General features: G+C 37.8%; 1 protein-coding gene across 4 annotated transcripts in view; it reads right to left on the bottom strand.

Moving 5' to 3' along the window:
* cadm1a (cell adhesion molecule 1a) overlaps positions 1-16,977 on the bottom strand; it is a 327,178-nt gene that overhangs the window by 82,338 nt on the left and 227,863 nt on the right. For all 4 annotated transcript variants that reach the window (XM_065286942.1, XM_065286943.1, XM_065286944.1 and 1 more), the window contains exon 3: positions 5,881-6,027. In XM_065286942.1, coding sequence (XP_065143014.1) covers positions 5,881-6,027 — 147 coding nt within the window. The remainder of the gene's footprint in view (positions 1-5,880; positions 6,028-16,977) is intronic.

The following is a 16,977-nucleotide window of genomic DNA, read 5'->3' as shown; positions in this document are numbered from 1 at the left end:
AGATAACTCGTCAATGGTGGTGAAAGACTTAAACAAAAAATTTAAGGCAGCAATCTTTTTTACAGTGTGTTAAAAATGTTGAATGCATGGCGCATTGTTGTGTTTGGAGTATAAACTTAAGCTCAGCTTTAAGAAATTAAGGAAGCTTGGAAAAAATGGATGGAAAAATGACTACAAAATATAATTAAAAAATAAGACCAACAAATATTATTAACTGGTGAAATAAGCAGCAGAAGTCAATGTATGCTTTGTGAACTTTGTTTTTCTATACATTTTTGGTACAGTATATTCAAATTAAACCCAGATTCCTAAACATGCTGTGGTTTGCATTTTTGCCCAAAAATTTGCCACGTTTTTTTTATCTAGCTTTCTGTCTAATTATTTTGTCCAATAAATACATTAAAAGTTTAGTGTTTTTCCATATTGTACCATACTGCTCAGTTTAATCTAATATTGTACAGATATTTCCTCGGAGATCATATTTGGTCACTACTGTACATAATAAAATACAGGTGTCTTAACAGAGGGTTGAAGGTGGTCAAAAATAAGAGGACATGTGGCCGGTTGCATAAACATAGCCGTGATGTTAAGGCTGCGTCTTAAGAATGAGTCTGACTACTGTAACTAGCAATTAGTTAGGGCTAATTATTATTATTGGATTTAAATAAGACCAATCTACCTTTCTATGTAACATACTTAAAACAGTTATGATCAGTCTTGAAGAAAAACAAATCATGACTAACTTTTAAGACAAGTCTTAAAGGTTTATGCAACCGGCCACTGGTGACATCAGCTAAAAAGAAAGCTGTGTTTCATCCACAAACAAGAGCAGAAATGTGCATTATGAAAGTAAGCAGGGTCAATTTCGATTCCACATAAAATTCAAATGAGAAAAGTGTGAATCTGCATAAACAGGCAGTTGCCTTCAGGACATCTAGTTATAATTTACATAATTTACTTTTTAACATAATATACTAGTCTTATTTTATTGTTTTCTTATTTGAAAAACAAAGTCGAATCACTGTGATGAGGAACAAAAAGAACCACTTTGTGACCCAAAAGCAAACAGCATGTCTGACTGCATGCATGCCCTTTGCATCTACCGTGATATTTCGGACACAGCGTCGGACACTGTGACAGCGAAAGTCTGCAGTGCCGCGGGAGGTTGTCCCACCCCTGCGAGGGGAAACGTTTCTGTCGTCCAGCTACATTCAGTGCTCTGTGGGTGTAGTGGAGAAAGAAGATCAGCATGGATTCTGATGCCTTCAGAGGGCATTCTGCCCAGTATACCAGCCTCCCTGCCTACCAAAACCTTTTAAAGCTTATCACCCTAAAAATGCATGCAGGAATGCTTTAGCACAAATTTTTCTTTCATTTACTGGGGATTTAACCTGCATTGTGTTGTCACAGTCACATTCAGGGAGAATGGTGAACGGTTTGCCAATACTGAAGCTGTCCATTTTATAAATTGTCCTTATAATAAGTGGGTATCGTAACATGAGGACAGGCATACGGTATATGCGACAGACCACATATGCTGTAAAATAATCTGAAAGACTCACTAAGTAGAAAAGGAAAAGATTAAGTGGAGTAAGGAAATATACACTGTGAAATAACATCACAGTGTCTTCTCAGCACTGCAAATATCATAACATATGCAATTTCAATAAAACCTATTCTCAGTGCAATAAAGAAACTGACTTATCTGTCCCACCATGTGGTAGGAATGAGTGGCAGAAAATGCTTACTGGGTAGTGCTGGACACACGTGGGTAAGACTATCTGTCAGATACACCACCCTGTAACTTATGTCCAGCAAATATATGTTTCATTTTTTATTATGTTCAAATCCCACGTTCCTGCTATGTAGCCACTGGTACAATCACCCATCGGGGACGCTACTGTAGCACTCTTTTTATGTAGAGGTCAAAGGTCAAAGCGGTGCATGACGCTTGAGGTGAGCAAGGCTGTGAAGCCCTAATGTGAGTCATGCAAACTGGCCTTGCTGCCAAATAAATAAAAAATATATAAATAGATAAATAAATGTCACACTGAGAGGGGGGTATATGAGGTGTGTAAAAAGGAGGAGGTGCTTTATGAAACTCCACAGCGGTTAGCGTCTCCTGCTGAACTAGTGCTGAAGACTGCCAAAGATTCTCACAGTTTGCTTTTCCCTACATATTTTCTTTACCAGATGAGAAGTCAAGAGCTCAGAGGAGCTTTTACTGTACATTCTAACTTTAAAAATATAAAACTGGTCTAAATTTAGGCAAAACTCCTGTGTCTGTTAGGATTGTGCTGATAGACGATAGTATCGTGTATCGACGATCTTCAGACATATCGCCAATAGCAGGCTTTCATTACGATAGTTGGGGATGGTTATTATTATTATTATCTTCATAGTTTTACATTAACATGCGCATTGGATGCTTTTCACTTTGGTTTCACTTTGCGAGAGAGAGCTTGTAGCACACGCACCTGGACTTAATGCACACGTCTTGGACTCTTGCCCGGACCTGAATGCGCGCGGCATGGACTCCTTCTGTAATGCGCATGATTCAGACTTTTCCTCGCACATTAGGCTTGTAATACGCGCGGCTCTGACATTCACTTGTACTAGAGAGGTTGTTAGCGCGCAGAGGGTTAAAACCAGCGAGTGTGTTGTTCCTGCTCCCAGACACGCTGGAAATTTTAGAGCGCCTGGGCTTTTCCGCGCTCGGATTAATGGCATCAGTTTTAAGAAGGTTGCGGTCATGACAGTGTTGCCCTTGCTTCATTTTTGTCCCTTCACATGAATGAATAAAAAAAGAACAAATAAATAAATGAGTAAACTACTGAAACGCCCCGATAGTATCTGCAATCTCACAGACTGACAATAGGACGATCTCAAAATGGGGCATAAATCGTCCAACACTAAAGTCCATTTTTTTTATTTAAATAAAGAAGAAAGAGTCTTATGGTTGTAAAAGTACTTTTGAACCTGCAGGACTTCTTTAAATGGTAATGCCGCCGGATAAAGAAATGATAAAGAAATACTGGAAATTTTTTTACAGTTTTCAGGATTTATGATCTTAAAACCTTCATCTTTCGAAGGAGTTTCGAGTGAAAGTATTGCTTGTTTATTTATCACCAAAAGCTAGACGTTTATGGGTAGTTGATGAAATGTTTATCTGTGCCAGCAGTGTCCTGCAGTGTGATGTGCTATACTTTATGTACAAATATTTCAAACATTTGTAAAAAATATTTTTTATGTATTTGAAGAGTTTGGTTACAAAATGCAATAAATCCATTTTGAATAATTTCTGTAAAAAATGTGTTTTCTATACCAAGAAAGTGACAAGATGAAAACCACTATTTTCTGTTACAAACTTATATCATCTTTAGGTTATAAAAACATAAAAAAATCAAATCCATAATTTGATTTTAAAAGTTTTTATATAAAAACTGATTATTTTATCCGCAAAATGCAATAAATCTATTGAATCAATATATAAATGTGCATTCATCTTTGCCATGGTATATTCATTTAGTTGACTAGTGGTATACACTGATTAAACATCGTCACTGAACTTTTTTGACAGAGATCAGCTGTAAAATGTTTTGGTCCTGCTTGATTTTCGTTGACTTCATGTAAAATAATGAAAAGTTTTTCATAAGATCCCCTGGGGTCAATGTGTTAGCATGACAGTAGCTTGATGCTGTCGTGTGAGAACAAGCAACAGCCGGCATTTTTTCTTCGCCTGAATGCCTCTCAGGTAAATTATTTGATTTTGATGGCTTATATTTCTTCCCTGGCACAGAAAACCACCAAAGGTTTATCAATGTCATCAAAAGTATTATTTTGTTTTTGTTTGTTTGTTGATCACTAAGTACAAAGTAGATGAGGAAAACTAGGATTCTGTGTGTATTCAAAGCGCGCAATTGTTGTTTACAATGCATGGAATGGTGCGCTGTGATTTGTTGAGCAGATTTATTGCATTCTGCGGTTTGGAAAAAAGGGAGAAAAGATGAAAGAATAACATGGATGACAGAATAAGAATTTACTTTTTAATACTGACTAGATACAATACTGATTTTGGTGGTAACTATTTTTTTTAAATGGTGTTTATTGCGTTTATTCATTTGTTCATTAAAAAAATTATTTGTCTCACTGCATTCATATTTAACGACATAAACACTAAACATTATGATGATAAACAAAATACTTTACAGTAAGGTTTAATTCATTAACATTAAATAATAATGCAGTAAAATAACATAATATAACAATGAACAATAATTTACAGCATTTAATAAACTTGATTAATGTTAATTTTCATAATACATTTGTATTGTGTATTATTTAATTTAATTTTATTTTATTATTTCACGATGTATATACATTTATTCATTTAGCCAACACTTTTATTCAAAGCGACTTATTTTTCTAGTAAATATACCTTAACCTAGATGATAACATGCAGTAAAAACATTATTACTTCATGATACCTCATAGTAGGAATAAAAAATACTATGGAGGTCAATGGTACTTAATAAAAGTTACAAACTTTGCTCAAAATATCTTCCTTTGTATTCAGCAGATCAAAGAAATGTATGCAGGGTTATACAGTAGCAACATGAAAAGAATTTTCATTTTGAGTGAACTATCCCTTTAAGAATGAGGGTAAAGGTAATGGAAGATAAATCAAATGAAAGCATACATCCGAGGATGACATCAGGTTTAATAAGGTTATTTTGCTTTGAACGTTTTTAGAACCTTGTTCCTGTGATATTATATTGACAATCATAAAAAACATCCAGTTCATATCTTTACAATCCCTTCAGCTCAGACGATGCCCACAACTGACCCCACACAAAAAGAGATAGATGAGCGCTTCCAAAAAAATCCCTTTGTGTATGAATGGCTAATGGCCACCTTGATTATCCGTGCCCGCATCTCTCCTGCTCGCACTTTCTCATTTCCTTTCCATTGCTCTTGTGTTCCTCTTCCGAATCTCATTTGTATTGTTTTCCCAGGTTTAATCCAAGAAGCTCTAGGACACATGCTGCTGCTTCTAAATGGCAGCAATCAATTTTGATTCCTGGCCACGGTTACTTTGAGAAGAGCCCATCAAAGTTTTATTAAGAAGACGGGCGATAATTACGGCCTTGCACGGACCGAAAAACCTGGAGTCTGAGCCTTGCTAATGATTGGAGGCAGAGAGATAAAATGACGGTTCAGAAGACCTTAATCCAAACTCTGAGAGCACCAGTCACACAATCACTAACCATCACTTGATGAGGAAAGTCCCTCAGGCGTCTGATGGCTCTCCCACTCTTTCTCCTTGACTGGAAGAGTCTTTAACCACTGTGTCATTTATAGGGAAGGAGATGAAAATGACTTGGTCTGGCACCTCGCTGAGGCTTATCATTATTTCAGAGAGAAGTGTTGAAATAAAAAGGACAGACCTTTCCGGCAAACGTTTGCGGAGAGCTGCGCCGCGTCCGCTTGCCACGGCTTAATATGTGGCGGACTGAATTCAAGTCTGACCTCTAGTGCAGTTTGGATCTACTTAAAATACTTCCTTATGCAACTTTTTTCAAAGAAAATATCATCATCAAAGAGTTGTTTTTTTGTTTTGTATTTTTGCATCTGACATGGGACTGAGGTCTCAATATTTCATAAAGACACAGTGCAGCTGTAGGGAAATATCAGAGCTTTCTCGGCTAAGACAAATCACATGACAGCAAGGCAAATGGTTGAAAGAAGAAACATGCCCTCACTAGTCAGCTGTTCTCTATCTGTTGGCCTCAAAAACACAATGGATTACTCAGATGCATTAACACTTTCTCTCTACTGGGGACAGACGTGATGTTTGTGTACGTGTGCGTGTGAACTCACGTCTGTAATCCTTGAAGTAGATGGTCTGTCTGTTGGGGTTGAGGAGCTGGATGACAGAGTCGTCGCTGTTTTTGGCTCGACAGCTGATGATGGCTGTCTCTCCCTCCACCACAGAGACGTTGTCCGCTACGAGGTTCTGGCTTTGGACTGTGAAGGAGAGAGAGAGAGAGAGAGAGAGAGAGAGAGAGAGAGAGAGAGAGAGAGAGAGAGAGAGATAGGACAGTGGTGAGTCAACAAAGTTTGATATGAGGATTGGGGAGGGTCTAGTGAAAGTCAGCATTCATTCACACATTCACTGTTAATCCATCTATCCATCTGTCAATCTATATATCAATCTATTTATTTGTCTGTCAATCTATAAATCCATCCATCTATCTGTGTGTCAATCTTATCATCCATCCATCCATCTGTCTATCTGTCAATCTATATATCCATCTATCTATCTGTCTGTGTGTCAATATGTTTATCCATCTATCCGTCTGTCTATCTTCATATCCATCTATCCATTTGTCTCTCTGTCAATCTATATATCCATCTATTTATCTGTCTGTCTGTCAATCTATATATCCATCCATCTATCTGTCTGTCTGAGTGTCAATCTATATCTATCTATCTGTCTGTGTGTCAATTTGTTTATCCATCTATTTATCTGTCTCTCTGTGTGTCAATCTATACATCCATCTATCTGTCCGTCCTTCTGTCTGTCAATCTATATATCCATCTATCCATCTTTCTGTCTGTGTGTCAATCTATATGTCCATCTATCTGTCTGTCTGTGTGTCAATCTGTATATCCATCTATCCATATGTCTGTCTGTCTGTCAATCTATATATCCATCTATCCATGTGTCTGTCTGTCTGTCTGTCAGTCAATCTATATATCCATCTATCTATCTGTGCGTAGATCTGTGTGTCAATCTATATATCAATCTGTCTGTCTGTCAATATATAAATCCACCTATGCATCTGTTTGTCTGCCTATCTATCTATCTATCTATCTATCTATGCATCTGTCTGTCTATCTGTCTGTCTGTCTGTCTGTCTATTACAGTTTTTCTCAATTGCTTTGGCTCATTTCTTGAAACAGAAATTACATTTTCAAAAGTCTAAGATCATTTGGCAAAACAGTCTTACAGTTCAGCACAACACTATAGCTCACTTGCAAAAGCTCATACCTCTCCCAAAACAGTTCACTCATTTGTCAAAACTACATTTCTTTCTCATTTAAACAGTCAGTGCCTCCAAAATGCTTCGTCCCTGTGGCATTGTGTAAGCACTGCAAGTCAAAATGTTTAGATGTTTTGTCATTATGACAGGGGACCATTGAAATATCCCTTATGTCCACCTTTCAGTCTTAGACCAGTCCTTCATTGACAATGGTTACTCTACTGTTTTTTTGTATAGCTAACAAAATACAATTGTGTATAAAACTGGGGAAAATAAGAAATAGGATTTTAGGGTAAGAGTAGCCTCCACGGTTAGACATCACACATTGCACTCATACTGCCAATGAAAATTGTAACCACTTTTATTCAAACACAAAGTAACTTCCATACATTAGAGTAAAAAGAAAATATATACAGCATAATATACTGTAATAAAAATACAAAAAACAATGAAAATTATATGCAGCCTACAATGCTGTAAATAAAGCTGGAGTTTCACAACTAACACTTCTTCACTGGTCGCTGTCCTCACCTTCCCTATCCTGGCCATCGTCCTCACCCTCATGGCCATCTACACACTGGTGTCTCTCTGGCCACAGATTCTTGCCCACATCACAGCGTTGTGCGATGCAAAGAGGGAAGAAACAGCATGCATGTCGCAACCATCCCCTACACTGGAAATTCACATTGTCCCATACAATGACCTATTGTGGTAGGTGAGGCCCTACGAGACCTTACTTATTTTTAGGGATCAAATCAAAATGAAGGCGGTCCTAGAATATGAGGAGCTTCTGTGTATAGTATGGGCCAAGACTGGGGATGTGAGTGGCCACATCATTCTCAGATATGGCAGCACACATAGTTATATTGCCCCTCACTGGCCTCGGACATCCACTGTGGCCCGGTGGCCAATAACATTACGGCCACGTTTTCTGCCCTTGGCCAAGTTGAAGCCAGCTTCATCCACAAACACAAGGATGTGAGGGGTCTCTTTCCTTCCAATGCCATTATTCTCTTAAAAAGCGTAAACTCCTCCTTCGTTAGTCAAGTTCTAGTTTCATCAATTCGTCAATTGCTATAATAAATTTAACAAATGTGCAAAGGATTCATATATAGTATTCATGTTATTATGTTCTTGACTAATTTTGACAATTGAACAGACTATTGTGAATGTGATGACTTATACAATGAAATGACACTGACATGTTTTGAAGCAAACAACCATTAGACTGAGAATCAACCAAACAGTTTAGTTCAACAAGATCTATTCACTTGGAAATTGTGCTAAAGGAAGGCTACCTGTACTTAATCATTTTCAAAGATGTACTGATATATTGAGTCATGTACTTAGACATGTGCAATTTGATGAAAGGAATGAGAAATTCAATTCTGTTGTGAACAATTGCCAAGTGGTTTGGAGGTTTGTCCATGTTGTTTTGAAAATGTAATTTCTGTTTCAAGAAATGAGCCAAAGCAATTGAGAAAAACTGTAATCCACCCATCCATCTATCTATCTGTCCGTCCATCTATCTGTCTGTCTGTGTGTCAATCTATATATCCATCTATCTATCTGTTTGTGTGTCAATCTATTTATCAATCTATCTGTCTGTCTGTCAATCTATATATCCATCTTTCTGTGTGTCAATCTATATATCCATCTATCCATGTGTCTGTCTGTGTGTCAATTTATATATCCATCTATCTATCTGTCCGTCCATGTGTGTTAATCTATATATCCATCTATCCATGTGTCTGTCTGTGTGTCAATTTATATATCCATCTATCTATCTGTCCGTCCATCTGTGTGTCAATCTATATATCCATCTATCCATGTGTCTGTCTGTGTGTCAATTTATATATCCATCTATCTATCTGTCCGTCCATCTGTGTGTCAATCTATATATCCATATGTCTGTCTGTCTGTCAATCAATATATATATATCCATATGTCTGTCTGTCTGTCAATCAATATATATATCCATATGTCTGTCTGTCTGTCAATCAATCTATATATCCATCTATCTATCTGTCTGTCTGTCTGTCAATCTATATATCCATCTATCCATCTTTCTTTGTGTCAATCTATATATCCATCTATCCATGTGTCTGTCTGTGTGTCAATCTATATATCCATCTATCCGTCTGTCTGTGTGTCAATTATTATATACATCTATCTATCTGTCCGTCCATCTGTGTGTCAATCTATATATCCATATGTCTGTCTGTCTGTCAATCAATCTATATATCCATCTATCTATCTGTCAGTCTATATATCCATCCATCTATCTGTCTGTCTGTCTGTGTGTCAATCTATATATCCATTTATCTATCTGTTTGTGTGTCAATCTATTTATCAATCTATCTGTCTGTCAATCTATATATCCATCTATCCATCTTTCTGTGTGTCAATCTATATATCCATCTATCCATGTGTCTGTCTGTGTGTCAATCTATATATCCATCTATCCGTCTGTCTGTGTGTCAATTTATATATCAATCTGTCTGTCTGTCAATATATAAATCCATCTATGCATCTGTTTGTCTGCCTATCTATCTATCTATCTATGCATCTGTCTGTCTATCTGTCTGTCTGTCTATTGATCGATTGATCGATCGGTCTGTCTGTCTGTCTGTTCATCCACCCATCCATCTATCTATCTTTCCGTCCATCTGTGTGTCAATCTATATATCCATCTGTCTGTCTGTCAATCTATGTATACCTCTAGAAGTCTGTCTGTCAATATATAAATCCATCCATGCATCTGCTTGTCTGTCTATCTATCTATGCGTCTGTCTGTATGTCTGTCTATCTATTTACCCATCCATCTCTCTTTCTCTTATTTCAATTTTCAATTTAAAGAACTTTATTGGCATGATTGTGTCACTTACAATATTGCCTAAGCATTATACATAAAACAAGAAACATACAATAACACAATAGTAACAAACATTAAGGTGCAATTAAGATAATGTGCTGGGTGATGGATGAATTACTACTGCAAATAAAATAAAATAAAATAGAGGATATTTACAATATAAAGTAGACTTTGAAATATAAACATTTAAAGTATACAAAGGTACATTTACGGAGGCACATGAGAGGTAGAATAAAAGTACTGTACAAGATCAGGGCTGTAGATTATTTCTGATGGTGTGTAACTGATAAATGAATTTAGCAGCAGCTGATGGGTGTCTGTCTTCCTCCAGTAACATCTTCATTTGATCTGAATCTGAAGAGTTATGAAACTCTGGTATGAGCTTTGAGATTTTGTCAAAGTGTTTTTCTCTAAGCTCTTTATATTTACCACAGTAAAGGAGAAAATGTGTCTCTGTCTCGATCTCATCACTGTCACAATTGACACAGATTCGCTCTTCTTTTTGGAGCCATGTTTGTCTATGTCGGCCTTTCTCTATTGCCAGACTGTGATCACTGAGTCTGTATTTAGTGAGGATTCGTCTCTGCTTTACATCTCTAACAGTGCAGAGATATTCTGACAGATTGTATTTTCTTTTTAGTGCCCGATAACATTCTAGTTTACTTTGGTTCTTTACTTTCCTTATCCCAATGATCCAAATATAAAGTTTGACCATCTTTAATGATTTGGTTTATTGTGGTTTGTTTGCGTTCAATGGTTCTATCTATATGTCTGTCTATTAATCTATCTATCTATATGTCTATCTTTGCATCTATATCTATATAGATATTTGCATCTGTCTGTCTGCCTGCCTGTCTATGTATGCATCTATCTGTCTGTCTGTCTGTCTATTTCTATATCCATCCAATAGAAAACCCATATTATGGGGACAACAATGAAAATGACAGAAAGTCAAACTGGAAAAAATGGTACCACTGTCCATTTCCTTAATGCCGAGATGTTCCCTACATCGGCTAAACCCACAATCTCACACTTACATGAGTGCACAATGAAGAGCAGGTGGCAAAACACAGCCAGAGTGGGTGTGAATATCCAGCCGAGTGTGAAAGTGTTTTTTCCCTCTCTTTCCCGCATAGTGTGTGCTTGAGATTGCCTGTTTTCATGTTACACATGCTTGGTCCAAATCCCCTCTCAGAATCAGATCACCATGTGATAAAAGCTGCCACAGCCCGGGAAATGGAAGCTGCAGACCTTGACTGGTTGACCCAAAGCGAAAATGTATTCCGCTAAATTTATGTTTGTTGTTCGAGCCACCGGGCCGCTACACTATAAACGAGAACAGACCATTAAGAACCAGCTAATTCACAGCAGAACCGTTTTTCGCCACAACTCCCTGGGATGAAAAACAAAATAAAACACTCCATAGCTGCCTGCCCCGCGGTGCTAAGAGGAAAACTGTGGCTGGAGGTATATAAATATATAAATGGGAAATGTGACGTGACTTCAAGACGCTGCGGAGGGCTAATTTGCATGCCTCAGTTGTCAGGCACCTCTAAACAGTCCTGTCACTTAAAGCAGAAGGGAAGAAAGCAATCAGATTGTGCGATGGCGACAGATAAGGGAAGACAGTTTAACAAAACCGAATTCAATCAGCCTGCCAGTAGCGCAAAGTCAAAACACAGAGAAACAAATGAACCTCGTGAGAGTCTGACTTTCTTTAGACGCGTCAAACGGGATGAGGTGTGGATTGAGAGGACTGGATTGGAAATGCAAATAGAAATCCTGTTTATCCAAGAGAGGGGTTACGGATGAAGGTTAAGCTTGTGGCGCGCTACAGCGGTTGTCACGGAGACAATGTTAAATGCTGGCCACTCCATGGTGGTTGAGCCGGTGGGTGGTAATCATGCTAAGTGACAGAAGATGCATCGGAAGGGTAAACACACTCATGCACAGCAGCCATGTTTGGCAAGCTCTATAAGGAAAAACGCTAATGTGTGTGCGTCAAAGCCAAGAAAGGGGACTAATGGTGATGAAAGGAATATTGAACATTATTTTTATGTGATAACCTCTGATTCATCAAAACCTGCACAACTTAACTATTACCATTGTTTAGCATATTAGTATTTCTCACCCTCTAAATAAAACTTTTAAGAATATTTCAGAAACCAACAATTCTTCTTCTATGGCATCGCTGTTTTTGTGCATTTTTCTTAAGACTGTCCAAGGAAAGACTCCCAAGCCATAGCTCTTATCCATTCTCCCATTAATCCCATAACTCCACGTGAGCACTTATACATTTTAAAGCACACATACCTCAAATTGAAGACAAATGATATCACAACTAGTGATAGCATGTAATTAGTCAATTGTGTTTGCTTAAAATAACTCTGGGATGATAAGCTCTGTGCAGTTTGGTTGTGTGGGAAGTGAGGGCTGTTCACCACAAGACCTCTTGAGACACTGCTCATATCTTTATTATTACCAAAAACAATCTGTGAAATTGTCTGCAACCAACCTCAGTTAGATGTCATTAAACTATTCATGCTCTTGATTCTGAGAAGCAGATGTTTACATATTTCAGGAAAGAAAAATACTGGAAGAACAAACATGGACCACTAGGGTACGCCAATGAGTCGAACAAAAAAAGGTAAAGTAATAACATTCTGGCATGCTCCCTGTTTCTCTTTCAAACTGTGTGTGTACCTGATAATCCCTTTTGTGTGGGGACCAAATGTCATACCAGTAATACCAATCTTTTTCATTGACATTGTGAGACATTTTGGTCCCCATTTGAAAATAAGCTTATTAATCATACAGAATGATTAAAAAAATGTAAAATAGCAGAAAGTTTTAGGGTGAGGTTTAGGGGTTGGATTACCGGAAGGGAAAAGAATATGTAAAAAACATTACATAAGGCACATGTGTGTGTGTGTGTGTGTTTGTGTACACATAAACTGTTCATTGCCTAATGCTAAAACATGAAAGTCTGTCTTTTTGTATTTTATTACTACTTTTAAAATGTATTGTCTGTACTGCCAATACTACAGCACATAAAGACGAATTTTTTATTTTATTAGAAGTACTGTATTTTCCGTTCTATAAGTCGCTCCGCAATATACAGTAAGTCGCATCAGCAAAAATTTGTTTTGAAGAGGAAAAAAACATATATAAGTCTCACTGCAGTGTTGTTTTCATCAACGATGACAATAGCGAAATGATTTCGTTGACGCACCTTTTTTATGACAAAAACGCGACGATGGGTAAAAATGGCTCTAAGGTGACTAAAACATGACAAGACGCTTTCGAGTTTTCGTTGATGAGACGGAACGAAAATGATTATAAGTCTGACGTTCACAATCAATGTCATTACTGCCTATTTTGCGTGAAATCTGTCTAAAAAGTATCAGTAATGCTGCTGCTTCTATCCTTGTTTTGGGTAAGCCCACCACCCGGCTGCCGCCACGCCACGCACGCGCACCAGATTTCACACAACCACAACACACCTGCGGCTGTGGCGAGTTCGAAGGACCGTGGCGTCAATAAACGGAAACAGCGAGATAATTTATGGACATACTTTCAGTGCAATCTATCAGAAAGAAAAACGGAATTCATATTGGGAGACGATGGTAAATGTGGCCACAAACTAGGTGGGAAGAATACCACCAACCTCAAGCGGCACCTGAAGGCTCATCACGCTGATATTTTTTTAAAGGTAACTAACAAGTCACGTTAACATATCATATACATTCAATTTTACTAGACTATTGGCTTGTGACACTTTTCACCATGAAATTTTCATGGTAAGCTTAAGGTTTTACATGTATCTACTTGTCAAGCCCATTTCCGATACTTTTAACCTAAATGAATTAGTTAAAGACATAAAATTGACATAAACTTGACTAAACCCTTTTTGCGTTTTCGTCGACTAAAACTTGACTAAAACTATGAAGGTTATAAGTGACTAAAATGTGACTAAAACTAAAAAGCATTTTCGTCCAAAAGACTAAGACTAAAACTAAAAGGGCTGCCAAAAACAACACTGTCTCACTGAACTATACCTCACATTTATTTAGAAAATGATTTAAAAAATCCAAGCAGAAGAATGGACATTTAATCTGGAAAGGCAAGTTATTCAACAAAAAATAGCACAGAACAGCAGGCTGAATAGATGTCCGTACATGTTAAAGTAACATTAACAGTTATTTACATGATGCACAGTAGCTTACATTACAGGACATACCTGGGAGGCTGAATAGGCTAAATTAACACGACAAATCAAGTTTAAAAAGACCTGAAAGTCATTCCGCATCACTGAATCCATTAAATGACATAAATACAGGAGCAGCATAAAGCAGACTCTCGCGGCTGTAGACAGTAATGGTTTCTCTTGGTTCATATGAAATAATTTTGACATATAAGCCACACCTGAACTTAAGTTCCAGGACGTGCCAAACTAGAGGTCAACCGATATGATTTTTTCTCTGGCCAATGCCGATTCCGATATTTAGAAATCAGTGATGCCGATGATGCCGATTTTCTTGGCCGATATGTTTGGGTGATTTAATTTGTTAAAATCTTTAATTTTTTTTAGTTTAGACTGTTATTTAGGGCAAATCTTTTCTAAACACTGAGGTGCTGTGAGTGATGGATTGTGCTGACTGTGACGTCTTGTGTGTTCAGTGTTGAACAGATCTGTTGTTTCAACCGCTCATTCAAACGAATCGGTTCAAAGGAGTCAGTTCACAAATCGGGAGCATTGTGTGCTAATCCAGGTTGGGCAACGCAAAACTGTAACTGTAACAACACTAAAAACATTTCCTCGCTGGATATGATTTGGTCTTCCGACCTTTCACCATCGTGTCAGTTTTGTTTTTTGGAATATGCGTGAAGAAGAGCAGAGAAAGACAGTTTAGAGACGCGGCTCTGCTCATTCTCTGTCACGCAAACAAAGATCATCTCTCATTAATCACATTAAATGAGCCAAATCTTTATGGCTGCATGGACGGTGCATTGCGAGACATAAGCCTGTCGCGCTGCTGTACTGGCTGCTTTAAATTTGCACGGTCACACCATCAATTAAAGCTGTTTGTGAATGAGACACGGCTGCAGTCACACACGCTGCCTCAGGAAGAGATCTGCTTGTCAATAAAAGTTATTTGCTTGCAGGAAACAAAAAAGTGGTGTCACGAGTTCTACAACAATGGTTACACTGCAAAAAATTATTTTCAAGAAAAAAAATTCTTAGTATTTTTGTCTTAGTTTTCTTTAAAATATCTCAAATGTCTTGATGAGCAAGAAAAAGCATCTTAATTTAAGAATTTTTTTTCTTGAAAATATTTTTTTGCAATGTAGATGCCCGCAGATGTGCCTGCCTATTAATCGGCCTAATTTTGCAGCAAAATCGGCCAAAGCCGATTTTTTAAAATATGCCAAAAATCTGCCAAATTATCGGCACTGCCGATAAATCGGTCAACCTCTTTGCCAAACTATAAAAAAGGTGTGACTTATAGCCCGGAAAATACGATACTATAGACATTTATTAGGATATTCTTAGCAAGAAAAAAATTACCTTCGTTAATGTTCTTGATCTCTGGTAAGTACTATGAAAAATTGCCCCAGGTATATGAAATGTGAAGCAAACATTGTGCTCGGATCATACCGTATAAATAGAAGGATTAAACTTGTTTAGACACTAAATTATTATTGATTATCGAAGCAGTTTGGTTTAATTAAGATAATTGTTTGTGTCACCGGAGCAGGAACAACTAAACTGATGATAAATTCCTATTTAAATGAAGCTTTCATTACCTCTAATGCTCAAGCAAGCACAGACCATCAAAATAGGCCCTCCGTAAAAATTTGCTTTCCGTGCATGCGTCGACAACAAACAAAGCATTGCAAAAACGGCAAAGAAATTTGTGCGCTGCACATTTGCATAACTTGTTCAAACAGATCTGTGACATTATCTTTGTATTTAATTACCGACATTCAAAATAAGTAGTACAGAACATTGATCATTTTGGTCTAGATTAAAGCTGTCAGAAGACGATACTCTGCTTTCAGTGAGGCGGACAAGCCATTTATATTACTACAGCCCCAGCACCATCCCAGTGGCCCTCATACATCAAATGAGAGGAACACCCAGCGTGCTTGTGTGTGTGTGAGAGAGAGACACAACGGGCTAATGCAGGAGTACACCGCCGTGCTATAAAGGTCAAAACACTCTACTGTCTGCCTCAATAGCTCATCCTGCCCGCTGCACGCTTTTTTCGGCAGCATGTGTGAGTGAGGAAAAGCACGGCTTTGAATTAGATCTGAATGCTGGTGATGGTAAAAGAGTTAGATCTAGTCCACCTGTGAGCTGGAATCGGTGATATGATACGCATCACTATTCCAAACTGTAAAGGTCACGGCTCCTGCTCGAATATTATGGCGTAATGGCGAAGAACTCTGCGGTTATTGTACCCAGTTGTTCGGGGGTGTTGAACTTTCGAAGAAGGAATTTCCTTTGTGTGAACTTTCTTTTGAATGATCACCTAAAGAGAAGAAGAATCATGCCTTGTTCTCGTTCACCTTTCAAAAAGAGTAATCAGGATTTTTTAAAATTCATATATAAAACCCACAGAAGAAATTCATATGGCACTGTTGTTTGTAAATGATGTTTGGATCGACTATTGCTTTATGCATGCTGGTGTATTAATGACCAGCAGCGCTTGCGGTGAGTTTAGATCTTGCGCAAATGTCATTATGTCATTGTGGCCCTCCATCTGCTCCTTGCATGTGCCAATACCAGCCTTCTCAAACCAAGTCACCCTTGTAAAAAATGGCAGAATTTTGAAAAGAACATTGCTGGTTACCAGTATGTTGTGTTGGATCGTCCCTACTGTAGCATTGGATGCTTCTTCACTACAGTATATAGTTTTTTTCAATAAGACTACACTGGTCAACCAGAGGAACCGATCCTGCTTAACCATTACTATTAGCTAGGGACTATTTATACAAAAAATAAGGCCTTTCTGGTTACATAGTACATTTTCAAATCCCCATCATGTGTCT

This window comes from Paramisgurnus dabryanus, chromosome 18 (genome assembly GCF_030506205.2).
Source record: "Paramisgurnus dabryanus chromosome 18, PD_genome_1.1, whole genome shotgun sequence".
NCBI lineage: Eukaryota > Metazoa > Chordata > Actinopteri > Cypriniformes > Cobitidae > Paramisgurnus > Paramisgurnus dabryanus.
Note: the sequence above shows the minus strand (reverse complement) of the source record. Positions and strands in the feature narration are given on the sequence as shown.